This window comes from Babylonia areolata, chromosome 14, assembly GCF_041734735.1.
Source record: "Babylonia areolata isolate BAREFJ2019XMU chromosome 14, ASM4173473v1, whole genome shotgun sequence".
NCBI lineage: Eukaryota > Metazoa > Mollusca > Gastropoda > Neogastropoda > Buccinidae > Babylonia > Babylonia areolata.
In genome coordinates, this window is record NC_134889.1 from 5682647 (window position 1) to 5700081 (window position 17435).

The window sequence follows — 17435 nt, forward strand, 5'->3', positions numbered from 1 at the left end:
CCTCTGTTCTGTTCCCTTCTCGTCAGATCTCTTCAACTTGATTCTGTTGTGTTCTGTTTCTGTTCTGTTCTGTTCTATTTACATTCTGTTCTCTTCTAATCTATTATCTTCTGTTTGGTTCTGTTGTGTTCTTTTCCTTTTCTATTCTCTTCTGTTCTATTCCCTTCTAGTCAGATCTCTTCTACTTGATTCTGTTGTATTCTGTTTCTATTCTCTTCTGTTCTATTCTATTCTATTCTATTTACATTCTATTCTCTTCTGTTTAATTCTGTTATATGCTATTCTGTTTTTATTCTCTTCTGTTCTTTTCTAATCTATTCTCTTCGGTTTGATTATATTCCCTTCTTTTTCTGTTCTCTTTCCTTCTGTTGTGTTCTCTGCTTGTCTGTTGTTCGATTCTTTTGTATTCTGTTCTGCTCTATTCTGTTTTGGTTCTCCTCTGTTTTCTTATCCGTTTGATTCAGTTCAGTTCTATTCTATGTTCTGTTTCTATTCTCTTCTGTTCTTTTCTGTTCTGTCTCTGTTTTCTTCTGTTCTTCTCTATTCTCTTCTAATCTATTTCTGTTTCGATTCAGTTCTGTTGTATTCTGTTCTGTTGTGTTCTACATGTAAACCTGTGTGTGTGCAGGGACCCCCTGGAGAGCCCGGCACCAGAGGACCACAAGGAGCCACAGGACCCAAGGTGGGAGGGACCCGCTCTTCGTCCGTCTCTCTTTCATTGTTTTCTTCTTCCTTCTCTCTGTCTTGCTCTTTTTTTTTTCTTCTTTTTTTCTCTTCCTCTTTTTGTCTGTCTGTTCCTCTGTCTGTCTCTGTCTGTTTTTTTTCTCTTTCTTGGACCACAAGGAGCCACAGGACCCAAGGTGGGAGGGAACCGCTCTTCTTCCGTCTTTCTTTCATTGTTTTCTTCTTTCTTCTCTCCGTCTTGCTCTTTTTTTTTTGTTTTTCTCTTCCTCTTTTTGTCTGTCTGTTCCTCTGTCTGTCTCTGTCTGTTTTTCTCTCTTCCCAGGACCACAAGGAGCCACAGGACCCAAGGTGGGAGGGATCCGCTCTTCGTCCATCTCTCTTTCATTGTTTTCTTCTCCCTTCTCTCTGTCTTGCTCTTTTTTTGTTTTTCTCTTCCTCTTTTTGTCTGTCTGTTCCTCTGTCTGTCTCTGTCTGGGTTTTTTTTCTCTTCCCAGGACCACAGGAGCCAAGGTGGGAGAGAACCGCTCTTCTTCCGTCTTTCTTTCGCTGTTTTTTTTTTTCTTCTTCTTTCTTCTCTGTGTCTTCATCTCTCTGTCTGTTTCCTCTGTTCTAAACTGTTCTGTTACTTGTAATTAATGCTTAGTTTTTGTTTGATTATTATATGTTTTGCACTTTATTTTCTGTTATATTTTGAACTGTGCACACACCCGCTTCGTTAGGGGGCATGGCCTGTAATGAATAAATCATCCGTATCCGTATCCTCCACTGTCTTTTTCTGTCTTTCTCTTGCTCTTTCTGTCTTTTTCCTTTTTCTGCCTGGCCTGTTTCCTCCTCCTTCTGTTTGTCTCTTTCTGTCTCATCCTCTTTTTTTTATCTGTCTCTTTCTCTTATTGTTTTTTCTCTGTTTTGTCTTTCTCTACATCTTTCTCTTCCTGTTTTGTCTTTCTCTTCCCAGTTGTCTTTCTCTGCTTCTTTCTCCAACACCTGATTATCTCAAAGCAGATGACATTGTTCATCTCAAAACTCTGCAGCCTGTAATGGGAAACAAAAAGGGCAGGATAATGATAATGATAACAGCAATGATCTTGATCGGATGAAAGCCAAAGCCCCTCACTTTGTAAGAAAAACAAAAAAAAGAAGAAAGAAAATAACATGACACAACAAATCAACACAACGAATCAATCAAAAATAGCGAATACAGATTACAGTATTCAATAACATTAGTGAAAAAAATTGCACAAGAGAGGGGGAGTGAGAGATGGGCACCATAGCCGAATGGTTAAAGCGTTGAACTTTCGATCTGAGGGTCCCGGGTTCGAATCACGTGTACAGCGCCTGGTGGGTAAAGGGTGGAGATGTTTACGATCTCCCAGGTCAACATATGTGCTGACCTGCCAGTGCCTGAACCCCCTTCGTGTGTATACACAAGCAAAAGATCAAATACGCACGTTAAAGATCCTGTAATCCATGTCAGCGTTCGGTGGGTTATGGAAACAAGAACATACCCAGCATGCACACCCCCGAAAGCAGAGTATGGCTGCCTACATGGCAGGGTAAAATCGGTCATACACATAAAAAGCCCACTCGCGTATATACGAATGAACGTGGGAGTTGAAGCCCACGAACGCAGAAGAAGAAGAAGAAGAAGGGGGAGTGAGAGAGAGTGACAGAAACAGAGAGAAGACAGAGAGGACTGGAATCTCTCTTTCTTTCCTTTCTGCATTCATGGCTGCAATTCCCGTTTTTCACTTGCATATTTCCGAGTGGGCATTTATCTTCTTTTTTTTTTTATCCTGCCTTATAGGCAGATGTACTTCAGTTTTTGGGTAGAGGACTGGAATGAAATGTGTGATGTGTGTGTGTGTGTGTATCTGTGTGTGTGTGTGTGTGTATCTGTGTGTATGTGTGTGTGCCAGGGATCAGAGGGGCCTCGCGGGTTGCTGGGCCCCACAGGGGTGAACGGACTTCAAGGGATCCCAGGACCACCAGGACCGAAGGGCGAGTCTGGAGATGAAGGCAAAAGGGTGTGTGTGGCGGGGAGGGCAGCGGGGTGGGGCAGGGGGGATCATGGAGTGGATGTGTGTGTGTGTGTGAATGTGTGTGTGTGTGTGTGAAAATGTGCTTCTGTGCATTTGCTTGTTTGTTATGCACAATATCAGTTTCTGTATGTCACTGGGTATGTGTGTGTGTGTGTGTGTGTGTGTGTGCGTGTGCTTCTTAAAGTGACTGAATGAGTGACATGTTAAAAAATATGCATTTTATTATTACCAGTACGTATGTGTTATTGTCTGCGGGCCTCTTCGTATGTCTCTCTATCTGTCAGTTTGTGTTTCAAACAAATGCTCTATTTATGTCTGCCAGACTGTCTGTCAGTACTTCTTTTGTTCATAGCTGTATAATATTTGCTCTAGTTTGTTTGTTGTGTCTGTCAGTGTTTGAATCATATCAGCAGAATTCTGTAGTCTTTAAAAAGTAACCGTATCCATAACTGTGACTCCTTTGACGTACATGCTGCTCCAGCACAGAATGACAGACGCAGTGTGTGACCTTTGAACCCCTTACATTCCAGGGACCTGTTGGACCGCCGGGCGCCCTTGGACCTCCTGGGCCGGGCGGACCATCGGTGAGTGATGTTTTCATGGTCTGCAAACTCTGGGCTTTGGTTTAGCACAACCTGCCTGCCTGTCGCTTTGGTTTGGGTGTGTTTTGTTTGCAGCTAGCTTGTCAGTCGAGTATGATAATGGGCAACACTGAATGATATATCAGTATGTAAAATGATGATGATAATAATGATAATAATAATTATTATTAGAATAATTATAATAATATAACTATGAAATGAATAAGATAGAATAGATAAATGATCTTTAATGAGGGTGAAAGGATAAGCTTATACAGATATTTATTTTGTTTTACATCCTGCCCTCTGGGGAAAAAAGAAAAGAAATTAAAGGAAGAAAATGGGGTTTATGTGTGTCGTGTGCTGTGTTCATGTGTCTGTGTTCATGTGTGTAGTGCATTCTGTTCATGAGTGTGTGTGTTTGTTCTGCGCTGTGTTCATGTGTCTGTGTTCATGTGTGTTGTGAATTGTGTGTGTGTGTGTTCTGTGCTGTGTTCATGTGTCTGTGTTCATGTGTGTTGCACTGTTTTGATGTGTGTGTGCATTGTGTAGTGTTGATGTGTGCACTATGTTGATGTGTGTGCGTTGATGTGTGTGCACTGTGTTGATGTGTGTGTAGTGTTCATGTGTGCAGTGTTGTGTTGATGTGTGTGTATACTGTGTTGATGTGTGCACTGTGTTGTGTTGATGTGTGCACTGTTGATGTGTGTGCACTGTGTTGATGTGTGTGCGCTGTGTTGATGTGTGTGTACACTTTGTTGATGTGTGTGCACTGTGTTGATGTGTACACTGTGTTTGCACTGTGTTGATGTGTGCGCTGTGTTGATGTGTGTGCACTGTGTTGATGTGTACGCTATGTTGATGTGTGTGCACTGTGTTGATGTGTGTGCTGTGTTGATGTGTGTGCACTGTGTTGATGTGATGTGTGTGCACTGTGTTGATGTGTGTGTTGATGTGATGTGTGTGCGCTGTGTTGATGCGTACACTGTGTTGATGTGTACACTGTGTTGATGTGTCCACTGTGTTGATGTGTACACTGTGTTGATGTGTGCACTGTGTTGATGTGATGTGTGTGCACTGTGTTGATGTGTGTGCTGTTTTGATGTGATGTGTGTGCACTGTGTTGATGTGTGTGCGCTGTGTTGATGCGTACACTGTGTTGATGTGTGTGCGCTGTGTTGATGTGTGTGCACTGTGTTGATGTGTGTGCGCTGTGTTGATGCGTACACTGTGTTGATGTGTGTGTGCACTGTGTTGATGTGTGTGCACTGTGTTGATGTGTACACTTTGTTGATGTGTGTGCACTGTGTTGATGTGTGTGCACTGTGTTGATGTGTGTGCACTGTGTTGATGTGTGTGCTGTGTTGATGTGTGTGCACTGTGTTGATGTGATGTGTGTGCACTGTGTTGATGTGTGTGCACTGTGTTGATGTGTGTGCACTGTGTTGATGTGATGTGTGTGCACTGTGTTGATGTGTGTGCACTGTGTTGATGTGTGTGCACTGTGTTGATGTGTGCACTGTGTTGATGTGTGTGCACTGTGTTGATGTGTGTGCACTGTGTTGATGTGTGTGTGCACTGTGTTGATGTGTGCACTGTGTTGATGCGTACACTGTGTTGATGTGTGCACTGTGTTGATGTGTGTGCACTGTGTTGATGTGTGTGCACTGTGTTGATGTGTGTGCGCTGTGTTGATGTGTGCGCTGTGTTGATGTGTGTGCACTGTGTTGATGTGTGTGCGCTGTGTTGATGTGTGTGTGCACTGTGTTGATGTGTGTGCACTGTGTTGATGTGTGTGCACTGTGTTGATGTGTGTGCACTGTGTACAGGGACCACCAGGATTACCCGGGACACCAGGAGCGGAGGGTCCACGAGGAATGAAGGGAGAGACAGGACCGCCGGGCCCCGCCGGTATTCCTGGCATTGACGCTGACAGAGTGAGTGAACTGACATGGGAGAGAGAGAGAGAGAGTGTCAGCCCCTTGTCTTGTGTTTTGGGGGGTGAGGGGGGATGGAAGGGTGTGTGTGTGTGTGTGTGAGGAGGGTAGTGGATGTGATATGGGCATGTGTGTGCATGTTTGTGTAATAAAGATGTATGTGTGTGTGAAGGGGATAGTGGTTGTGATGTGTGTGTGTGTGTGTGTGTGTGTAAAAATATGCAGGGGTGTATTTCTTTGTGTGTGTGTGTGTGGAAAATGTGTGAATGTGTGCCTTTTAGTTCAAGGTCATTTTACAAGGTGTGATTTTGCACAAAAGGGAAAAATATGCCCATATACATTTGTGCTTGTGCCTGCGCACATGTGGGTATGTGTTTGTGTGTGTGTGCATGCTTGTGTGTGTGTATGTGTGAGTGTGCTCAAGTGCAGGTGTGCGTGCGTGATCATGTGTGTGTATGTATGCGTGTGCGCATATGTATACTTGTGTATATGCGAATGTGTGAGCAAATGAACATCCAGTGTAGACGTTTTATCAAACAATACTGTGCATAGTGTGTGTGTGTGTGTGTGTGTTTATATGTGTGTGTGTGTATGTTTGTGTGTGTTTGTGAGTGTATGTATGTGTGTCTGTGTGTATGTGTGTGTGTGTGTGTGTACATCTGTGTGTGTGTACGTACATGTGTGTGTTTGTGTATATATATGTGTGTATCTGTATGTATATGTGTGTGTGTGTGTTTTGTGTGTGTGTGTATACATATGTGTGTATGTATATGTATATATGTGTGTGTGTGTGTGTGTATTTGTGTGTGTTTGTGTGTTTATGTATGTATATGTGCGTGTCTGTGTATGTATGTATGTGTTTGTGTGTGTGTTTGTGTGTGTGTGTGTGTGTTTATATATGTGTGTGTGTGTGTGTATGTGTGTGTGTTCATGTGTCTGTGTGTGTGTGTGTTCATGTTTGTGTGTGTGTGTGTGTGTTTATGTGTCTCTGTGTGTGTGTGTGTTTATGTGTGTGTGTGTGTATGTTTGTGTGTGTGTGTGTGTGTGTGTGTGTGTGCAGGGTCCCCCAGGACCCCCCGGCCCCAAGGGGGAGGAGGGACGTCGCGGCTCACCTGGCCGCCCCGGGCCTCAGGGCGTGCGAGGAACGGATGGAGAGAAGGGAGACCCTGTAAGACTTTGTCTTTCTTTCTCTCTGTCTATTCTTTCTCTCTTGTTTCTTTCTTTCGCTTTCCTTTCTTTCCCTTTTTTTTTTTTTTTGCTGTCCCATCATCTGCACAGTCTCAGTGGCATTAGTCCCACACTATTCACTCATTCCAAGTCGCCTATACACAGCCACTCCCACTTCCACTTTGGCTTCTATACCTGTTCTGGGTCCCTCGGACCTCAGACCCTGTAAGGTTTACATTCCTTTTTTATTTCTTTCCTTCCTTCTGTCTTTCCTTTCTGTGTGTTTCTTTCTTTCGCTTTCCTTTCTTTACCTGTTGTGGGTTCCCCCGGGCCCCCAGGGTGTGCTAGGCACAGATGGAGAGAAGGGAAACTGTGTAAGGCTTGCATTACTGATGCTGAGTAAATGCAGAAAAAAACAGTCTGTTTTTCCTGCACATTGTGTGTGCAGTCACATCCAGAAATACTTTAGAAGTTAGATCCCTTTTTGTTACAGTTTATGCACCCCCGAAAGCGGAGTATGGCTGCCTACATGGCGGGGTAAAAACGGTCATACACGTAAAAGCCCACTCGTGTGCATACGAGTGAACGTAGGGGTTGCAGCCCATGAACGCAGAAGAAGAAGAAGAAGAAGAAGTTACAGTTTATGCATATATACGGACGTGAAAAGGAAATTTTCTATCTAAAATTACGTTTAATTACACAAACTTAACCGTGACCCAACTAGTGCAGACTCCGGCAGGGGTCTGACATTCCTGTCCTGTGCAAACTACTATCCGCCTATGCGGAGAAAACGAAAGCAACTACGGCCGATAACCTCCTGGAAGTAGGTAACCTCCCCTTGGTCCCGCTAGCTAGCACCCTCTTTTTCCGGCAGCCATCATGACTCCTGTTCCTGTGCTCTTCATACGGCTAAGTTTTTTTCGTATTTTCTGCCTGTCTGTCGATTCTCTGGAGTCCGTTTCAACAAAGAGACGGAATTTTTGACGCTAGAGCAGTGTTGGGGCGCAAGGCTGAATGGGTTAAGGAGTTTAGGAATTGTGGTGGTGTTGAGGAGGGAGGTGTGTTTGTGTGTTTGACGCTGTGTGTCTGTCGCAGGATGGTTTTGGATGTATGTGTGTGTGTGTGTGTTTGACGCTGTGTGTCTGTGGCAGGGTGGTTTTGGATGTATGTGTGTGTTTGTGTGTTTGACGCTGTGTGTCTGTGGCAGGGTGGTTTTGGATGTATGTGTGTGTTTGACGCTGTGTGTCTGTGGCAGGGTGGTTTTGGATGTATGTGTGTGTCAGTGTGTTTGACGCTGTGTGTCTGTGTGGTTTTGGATGTATGTGTGTGTGTGTGTTTGACGCTGTGTGTCTGTGGCAGGGTGGTTTTGGATGTATGTGTGTGACAGTGTGTTTGACGCTGTGTGTCTGTCGCAGGGTGGTTTTGGACCCGCTGGGCCCCCCGGTGAGACAGGAGAGCAAGGTATAAAGGTGAGTCTTTGGGTTCTGAGGTATGCTCCATGTTTGGTGATACATACACTTACCATGTCAAACTCGAATACCCGCCCGTCCGTCCCCGCGTCTCCGCCGTGGGGCATTTTTTTCGATGGCCACGGAATGATTCAGCGCTAAAAGCTTTTACAGGTGTTTGATTGGCTAAGAGCGGACTGGGCAAGACGGCTCGTCTTTCCACTGTTAGCTGCTCCAAGCAGAGCAAACCGATAGGCCTAGTTTGCATCAGTTTGACATGGTAAGTATATGTATCACCAAACATGGAGTATAATACAAACTCCTCCTGTTGGTTGGTTTGTATTTGATAAATCATATCTGTAAACAGAGGGAATTTTATGTCATATTGTTTTCTGATTCAGGTTGTCCGTGTTGTGCGTGTAGCTGTGTGTGTGTGTGTGTGTGTGTGTTTGTGTCTATGATTTTGTCATCGTGTGTGGGAGGGGGAGGGGTGATGCATATACTTGTGTGTCACTGTGAGTGTGTGCATTGCTTGCATGCATGTGTTTATGTGTTTGTGTATGTTTGTGTGCTTATAATTGTGTGTGTGAGTGTGTTTGAGTGTGTGTGTATGGATGTGTGTGTGTACGTGCCTGTATCAATATATATGATTGATATGTGTGTACTTTTATCCATTATCCATATCACCCTGACACCTGTATGTGTGTGTGCGTCTCTCACTAATATGTGTGTGTGTGTGTGTGTGTGTGTGTGTGTGCGTGCGTGCGCGCGCGTGCATGCATGCATCTGTCTCACTGTCCATCTCACTGATGTGTATGTCTGTGTGTGTCTCACTGACATATATGTGTGGTGTGGTGTGTGTGTTTGTGTATGTATGTGTCATGTGTGTGCGTGTGTGTGTGTGTGTGTGAGTGTGTGTCACTGGTGTATGTTTGTGTGTTGTGTGTGTTTTTGTGTGTGGTTGGTGTGTGAATAGAATAGAATAGATTTTATTGTCATGAAACCTTAAGGTTTATAAGACACAAGTGCAAATGTAAATGAATGAATGAATGAAAAATACACAATTAATTAATCAGTTAATGCAGTGAATTGCAACAGAATTCATAAAGAAATTTTCCTAATCTTGTTTGTGTATATTCATCATCTTGTTAGCATCTCCTGACTGGGAATATTTCCTGTGTTACTCTGACAGCATGACAACACAGCACGTTGCGGGCCAAGAGTGGTTCTGTGTGGGGGAGTGGTCTAAACGTGTGTGTGTGTGTGTTCGCACGCATGTGTGTGTATGTGTGTGTGTGTGTGGAAGTGTCTGTGTAAGTGTGCATGTGTGTGTGCGTTTGTGTGTATGTGTGCGAGTGTGTGTGAGCGTGTGTGTGCGTGTACTTGTGTGTGAAAGTGCGCGTGTGCATGTGTGTGTGCGTGTGTGCGTGCGTGTGGTTGGTGTGTGTGTTGTGTGTGTGTGTTTGTGTGTCACTGATATGTGTGTGTGTGTGTTTTGTGTGTGTGTGTGTGTGTGTGTGTGTTTGTGTGTCACTGATATGTGTGTGTGTGTGTGTGCAGGGAGAACCAGGTCAGGGCGGCATTGATGGAGAGCCAGGACCCCCAGGTCTGGAGGTAAGTAACTTCCCTCACTCTCTCTCCTTCCCCAGTGGCTTCAGCGGTTATCACCACCGTATGGCGCCATGTGGATGCAGGGTTCATACACGTCTTGGAAATCCTGGGATTCGAAAATGTCATTTCCAGGACTGGAATTATGGTTGAAGTCATGGAAAAGCCATGGAATTATTATTTTTAAAAAAAAAAAGAAAAAAAAAAGAAGGCTTCAGAAAACCTAAATGCTTGCATCGACTGAAGAAAGAAAGAAGAATTGGATTATTTTCATAACAACTTGGACCATTACCGACTGTATGATGTCAGTGTGAGTGAAGTTGTAATCTAATTCAAGGTTTTCAAGGACGATACCAGCTGTGTGCATTTGTGGTGCTCAGCCAAGACACAAGGCATTGTGTCGCTTTATTAGTGTGTTGTTGTTTTTTCTCTGACAGCATGACAACACAGCACGATGCGGGACAAGAGTGGTTCTGTGTGGGGGAGTGGTCTAAACGTGTGTGTGTGTGTGTGTGTGTGTGTGTTTCGCTCGCACGTGTGTGTGTGTGTGTGTGTGGAAGTGTGTGTGTAAGTGTGCATGTGTGTGTGCGTGTGTGTGCAAGTGTGCGAGTGTGTGTGAGCGTGTGTGTGCGTGTACTTGTGTGTGAAAGTGCGCGTGCGTGCGTGCATGCGTGCGTGCATGTGTGTGTGTGCGTGCGTGCGTGCGTGTGTGTGTGTGGTTGGAAGCAAACTGTTCCAAGTGAAAACATTAGTGAAGATGAAATGTGCAATACCCTATTGTCTTAACATGAGTATGTGTGTGTGTGTGTGCGGAGAGGGGGGGTGGGGGGTTAGTCTATCGTGAGCTATTGGTAATTCTTATTTGACTAGTTTTAATCTCTTCTTATGTCGCGCATGATGATTTTATGCTAGTGTTTACAACGAGCCTGTGATTGCACAACTTAATTTCCATGTGGGTTCATAAAGTGTTTTTGATTTGATTTGGATGTTGTGTTGACGGGCGCAATAGCCGAGTGGTTAAAGCGTTGGACTCTCAATCTCAGGGTCCCGGGTTCGAATCTCGGTGACGGCGCCTGGTGGGTAAAGGGTGGAGATTTTTCCGATCTCCCAGGTCAGCATGTGTGCAGACCTGCTAGTGCCTGAACCCCCTTTGTGTGTATGCGCAAGCAGAAAATCAAATACGCACGTTAAAGATCCTGTAATCCATGTCAGCGTTCGGTGGGTTATGGAAGCAAGAATATACCCAGCATGCACACCCCCGGCAGCGGAGTATGGCTGCCAACATGGCGGGGTAGAAACGGTCATACACGTAAAAGCCCCGCTCGTGTACATACGAGTGAACGAAGAAGAAGGATGTTGTGTTGTGTTGGAAGGCGTGTGGGACAGTGACAGTGATGATGATGTTCACAGGGACCGCTTGGCCCGGCGGGTGAGATTGGTCTGCCTGGTATTCCTGGGAAACAGGTAATGGTTCCTGTCTTTCGTGGTTTTTTTTTTTTTTTTTTTTCTTGGTATGTCTTTTGTCTGCCACCTGTCTGAATGTCTGAATAATATTCTCTCTGTGTCTTTGTCTTTGTCTCTGTCTCTGTCTCTCTCTCTGTCATTGTCTCTCTCTTTCTCTCTCTGTATCTCTCTCTGTGTCTTTGTCTCTGTCTCTCTCTCTGTCATTGTCTCTCTCTTTCTCTCTCTATCTCTCTCTGTGTCTTTGTCTCTGTCTCTCTCTCTCTCTCTCTCTCTCTCTGTCATTGTCTCTCTCTTTCTCTCTCTGTATCTCTGTCTTTGTCTCTGTCTCTCTCTCTCTGTCATTGTCTCTCTCTTTCTCTCTCTGTATCTCTCTCTGTGTCTTTGTCTCTGTCTCTCTCTCTCTGTGTCATTGTCTCTTTCTCTCTCTGTATCTCTCTCTGTGTCTTTGTCTCTGTCTCTCTCTCTCTCTGTCATTGTCTCTCTCTTTCTCTCTCTGTATCTCTCTCTGTGTCTTTGTCTCTGTCTCTCTCTTTCTCTCTATGTCTGTCTCTGTGTGTCTTTGCCTCTTGCCTCTGTCTCTTTTTCTCTCTGTGTATCTCTTTCATTCTTTCTCAGTCTTTCTCCCTCTCTCTGTCAATCTGTCCACTTGAACATGCAGCTGTACGTATGAAGGGCACATATATGTATGTATGTATGTATGTATAAGATATGATAAAAATGACTTTGTAACTCAGAAAGAGAAACGGCATCAGATGCATCAAAATGAAAGTAAACAATTACCCGACACACACACACACACACACACACACACACACACACACACACACACACACACACACACACACACACACAACACACACACACACACACACACACACACAAGAAAACAACCTTAAACATGACTTGATTAAAACAAGTGTGTCTGTGAATGTACACAGAAATGATGCACATGTGCACACACACACATGCACACACACACACGCACTCTCTCTCTCTCTCTCTCTCTCTCTCTCTCTCACTCTCCACACACACATGCGCACACACATGCACACACACATGCACACACACTCTTCCTCTCACACTCTCTCTCTCTCTCTTTCTCTCTCACACACACACACGCACACACACACACACACGCATTTACATGCTGACAGCGGACACACAGAACAACACCTGCACATGAAGATGACTGTGGAATGTCTGCAGGGAGAGATGGGTATCCCAGGTCTGCCGGGGTCACCAGGGGAAGCAGGTTCCAAGGGCGACAGAGGTGTGCGTGGCCCTACAGGCCAGCGAGGACCACCAGGAGCACCTGTGAGTATTTGGGGTTTTTTTGGGGGTGGAGGGGGGGGGTGGGGGGGGGGGGGTATAGGGGGCGTCAGTCGATTGTGTGTGTGTGGTGGGAGTGTATTTGTTTTTGTATTTCTTTTTATCACATCAGATTTCTCTGTGTGAAATTCGGGCTGCTCTCCGCAGGGAGAGCGCGTCGCTACACTACAGCGCCACCCATTTTTTTGTATTTTTTCCTGCATGTAGTTTTATTTGTTTTTCCTATCGAAGTGGATTTTTCGACAGAATTTTGCCAGGAACAACCCTTTTGTTGCCGGGGACCTCGGTTTATCGTCTCATCCGAATGACTAGCGTCCAGACCACCAGTCAAGGTCTAGTGGAGGGGGAGAAAATATCGGCGGCTGAACCGTGATTCGAACCAGCGCACTCAGATTCTCTCGCTTCCAAGGTAGACGCGTTACCTCTAGGCCATCACTCCACTAGTGAGTGGGAATCAGAAGGGGAGTGTGTGTGTATGTTGGTGTGTGTGTTAGTATCGGGATGTGTGTGTACGTGTGTGTGTGTTTATCTCTTTGTGTGTGTGTGTGCTGGTGTGTTTCTGTGTGTGAGCATGTGTGTGTGTGTGTGTGTGTGAGTGCATGTGTGCGCAAGTGTAGGTGTGTGCGTGTGACTATAGCAGTAGTTGCAGTTATCTTCAGTTTTGCATCTTTCCACTTTCAGTGATGGAGGACAGGGAGAGGTAATGGTGGTCAAGGAGTAAATTCATGTGTGCCTGTGAGTGTGGGAGGGTGTACATGTGTGTGTGTGTGGATGTGTTTGTGCAGTTTGTGTTTTTAGGAGGGGGTGTTCACATTTGCTTGTACTTGCACATTTATTCAAGTGCTTGTACGTGTTTGCCTTTTTGCCCTGTCATCAAAGTTACAGGATAACCTTTGACTAGAAAGATGTTGCGTGCATGTTGAAAAAAGATTGTCCAAAACTTTTGAACTTGATTTTATTTGCCACAAATTATAAAGGCTGTGTTGAAGGTAATCAAGCCTGCTGCTTTTTGAATGTCAGAAAATTGTTACGGTAGCAGAGAAAGTTTATGTTACAAACTGTAACGTTTTGTGGATGAAACCCATCTCATCTCTTTCAAGCTTGGTATGAAGTAAGCTGGAGATGATCTGCCTTTGAATGCACCCCGGTAGGATTTGAGTGTTTGACCTGACCTGACCTGACCTGACCTAATTTGATGCAACTGAAAGACCTGATTACACTTGAGCGTTTGACCTGACCCAGTTTGATGTGACTGTAAGTCTGATTTGACTTGAGTGATTGATCTGACCTGATTTGATGTGACTGCTTTACATGATTTAACTCGTGTGTTTCCCCTGACCTAATTTGATGTGACTGTATGTGACCTGAGTTGAATAGAGTTTTGACTTCATTTGACATGGTTTTGACATGACCTCAACGACCTTGACCTGGTTGAGTTGACCCAGTTGTCTTGTTACAGGGAGTGACCGGTCCTCTTGGTCCCTCCGGTCCCCCCGGTCAGCCTGGTCCGGTGGTGAGTTGTGTGTGTGTGTGTGTGTGTTGTGTGTGTGTGTGTGTGCATGTGCAAGTGGGTAAAAAGCCAAACTAATTACGGCCTAACCAGTCATCTGGATCCAAATAAAGGAAACTTGAGTGCAAGTGTGTGTATTGTGTGTTTGGTTTTGTGTGGGGGAGGTTGGGTGTTAGTGCATGTTAGAGAGAGAGTATGTATGTGTGTGAGAGAGAGAGAGAGAGAGAGAGAATGTGTGTGTGTGTGTGTGTGTGAGAGAGAGAGAGAGAGAGAGAGAGAGAGAGAATGTGTGTGTGTGTGTGTGAGGGAGAGAGAGTGTGTGTGTTTGTGTGTTTCAGAGAGAGAGAGAGAGTGTGTGTGTGTGAGAGAGAGAGAGAGAGAGAGAGAGAGAGAATCTTTGGGGGGGTGGGGGGAAGAGAGTGTGTGTGTTTGTGTGTTTCAGAGAGAGAGTGTGTGAGAGAGAGAGAGAGTGTGTTTGTGTGTTTCAGAGAGAGAGAGAGAGTGTGTGTGAGAGAGAGAGAAAGAGAGAGAGAATCTTTGTGTGTGGGGGGGAGGGGGGGAGAGAGTGTGTGTGTTTCAGAGAGAGAGAGTGTGTGTGTGAGAGAGAGAGAGAGTGTGTGTGTGTGAGAGAGAGAGAGTGTGTGTGTGTGTGTGTGTTTGAGAGAGATAGTGTGTGTGTGAGGGAGAGAGAGAGAAAGAATGTGAATGTGCAAGTGTGTGTGAGTTTGTATATCTGTGTGCGTGTGCACGCGCGCACAACTGCATGTTCTGCAGGACTGTGTGCGTAATGGAGAGGAAGATGTGCAGGCAATACATAACCAAGTGCTGGGAGCAATGGGAGGTACATGTATGTGTACACATATATCTGTATTTCAGGGCGAGGCAGGCATCACTGGTCCTCCTGGTGTCCCTGGCGCTCAGGGGCCTCTTGTAAGTTCCGCCTCTGATGTTGTCTTGTGGTGGTGTTGTTTGGTTGTAGTGTGGTGTTGTTGGTGGTGGTGGTGTGGTGGTGGTGATTTTGTTGTGGTGGTGGTGGTGTATGGGGTGGTGGTGGTGTTTATTGTGATGGTGGTGGTGTTTGTGGTTGTTGTTGTGGTTGTTTGGGTGATTTTTGTTGTTGTCGTGGTGGTGGTGGTTTTGTTGTGGTGGTGGTGTTCCTTGTGGTGCTGGTGGTGGTTATTGTGGTGGTTGTGATTTTTTTGTTGTGGTGGTGGTTGCGGTTTTGATTTTGTTGTTGTGGTGGTGCTGGTGGTTGTTTGTTGTCATTGCTGTTATTGTCAAAACCCATAATTTCCCTAGACAAGGCTGCATGAGCGATATAAGCAAGGCCAACTTCACTTTAAGGGGGGTGGGGGGGGGGGGAGGAGGGGGCTAGGGGGAGTTCGTGTATATGTGTGGGGGTGGGGGGTAGGTGGGTTAGGGTGGGGGGTGAGTTAATGTTCATGTGAGGGGAGGGTGGGGGAGGTAGGCATGGGGTTGGGTGGAGGTTCCAAGAATATTCATGATATGAATGGGACCGCTCTCTTAATCTCAGCAAAAAGAATTTCAGTTTCATAGATTTTCATGATCCGAGTGAGACCACTCACTTGATCTCAACAACAACAAAAACAAAAAAAACTTTCATAGATATTCATGATCTGACTGGGACTTGAATATTTGTTAAATCATAAGTTTCATAGATATCTGTGATCGGACTGGGACGGCTCACCTGATCTCAACAAAAATTATCAGTTTCATCAATATTCTTGATATTACTGGGACTACCCACTCGATCAGTTTCATAAATATTCATGACAGGACTGGCACCTCTCACTTGATCAGTTTCATGAATATTCATGACAGGACTGGCACCACTCACAAATATTCATGACATGACTGGCACCACTCACTTGATCAGTTTCATGAATATTCATGACAGGACTGGCACCTCTCACTTGGTCAGTTTCATGAATATTCATGACAGGACTGGCACCACTCACTTGATCAGTTTCATGAATATTCATGACAGGACTGACACCACTCACAAATATTCATGACATGACTGGCACCACTCACTTGATCAGTTTCATGAATATTCATGACAGGACTGACACCACTCACAAATATTCATGACATGACTGGCACCACTCACTTGATCAGTTTCATAAATATTCATGACATGACTGGCACCTCCCACGTGGCTGTCACTGAAGGGAGGGTTGGGGTGGTGTTGCAGGGACCCCCTGGCTCGGCAGGCAAGAAGGGTGACCGGGGCATCAAGGGTATCAAGGTAAGATCTGTGCTCACACGCACAACACATGCATACCCGCCTGGGCAGGTGTGCTTAACTTTGCGTGTGGACTCAGTCATACACACACACATGCGTACTTACTTTCGTGTTACCCTTGTGTACAGACTCACAGTCACTCACAGTCACACACACACACACACACACACACACACAACCACACACACACACACACACACACATACATACCTATTTGCGGGGGGGTGAATACCCTTGTGTACGCACAGTCATACACACATACATGCATGCCTGCTTACTTGCACTCATATACACACACACGCATATTACCAGCGGAGTTGTGCATATCAGTGTGTACAGACTTACAGTCATACACACATGCGTGTGTACCTGCTTGCGGAGGTGTGTTTACCCTTGTGCACAGACTCAGTCATGTATGATCTCTCATATGTATATACTTGCTTGTACACATAAACTTTTATGTTTGTACATCTTTTCACCCATGAACATTGACACATATTCGTACATCTTTTCACCCATGAACATTGACACATTTTCATATATCTTTACACCCGTGAACATTGACATATATTTGTACATCTTTTCACCCATGAACATTGACACATATTTGTACATCTTTTCACCCATGGACATTGACACATATTTGTACATCTTTTCACCCGTGAACATTGACACATATTCGTACATCTTTTCACCCATGAACATTGACACATTTTCATATATCTTTACACCCGTGAACATTGACACATATTTGTACATCTTTTCACCCGTGAACATTGACACATATTTGTACATCTTTTCACCCGTGAACATTGACACATATTTGTACATCTTTGTACCCATGAACATTGACACGTATTTGTACATCTTTGTACCCATGAACATTGACACATATTCGTACATCTTTTCACCCGTGAACATTGACACATGTTCGTATATCTTTTCGCCCGTGAACATTGACACATGTTCGTACATCTTTTCACCCGTGAACATTGACACATGTTCGTATATCTTTTCACCCGTGAACATTGACACATGTTCGTACATCTTTTCACCCGTGAACATTGACACATATTTGTACATCTTTGTACCCATGAACATTGACATATATTTGTACATCTTTTCACCTGTGAACATTGACACATATTCGTACATCCTTACACCCGTGAACATTGACATATGTTTGTACATCTTTTCACCCGTGAACATTGACATATTTTCGTATATCTTTACACCCGTGAACATTGACATATATTCGTACAAATTTGCTGAACACATAGTGTTAAAGATGGATGCAGATTTACTAAACATACTCTGAGACATTGTGATGATACTGGTGATGATACGAAGAAGAAGAAGAATGATGATGAAGACGATGAAGTATTTCTGTAGTGCACACATG

At 44.7% G+C, this 17435-nt stretch overlaps 1 protein-coding gene across 1 annotated transcript in view; it reads left to right on the forward strand.

Moving 5' to 3' along the window:
• LOC143289761 (uncharacterized) overlaps positions 1 to 17435 on the forward strand; it is a 183074-nt gene that overhangs the window by 143464 nt on the left and 22175 nt on the right. Inside the window, exons 42-53 of the mRNA XM_076598862.1 lie at positions 629 to 682; positions 2601 to 2708; positions 3254 to 3307; positions 5134 to 5241; positions 6302 to 6409; positions 7824 to 7877; positions 9417 to 9470; positions 10875 to 10928; positions 12135 to 12242; positions 13717 to 13770; positions 14644 to 14697; positions 15983 to 16036. Of these exons, the coding sequence (XP_076454977.1) occupies positions 629 to 682; positions 2601 to 2708; positions 3254 to 3307; positions 5134 to 5241; positions 6302 to 6409; positions 7824 to 7877; positions 9417 to 9470; positions 10875 to 10928; positions 12135 to 12242; positions 13717 to 13770; positions 14644 to 14697; positions 15983 to 16036 (864 nt within the window). The remainder of the gene's footprint in view (positions 1 to 628; positions 683 to 2600; positions 2709 to 3253; positions 3308 to 5133; positions 5242 to 6301; positions 6410 to 7823; positions 7878 to 9416; positions 9471 to 10874; positions 10929 to 12134; positions 12243 to 13716; positions 13771 to 14643; positions 14698 to 15982; positions 16037 to 17435) is intronic.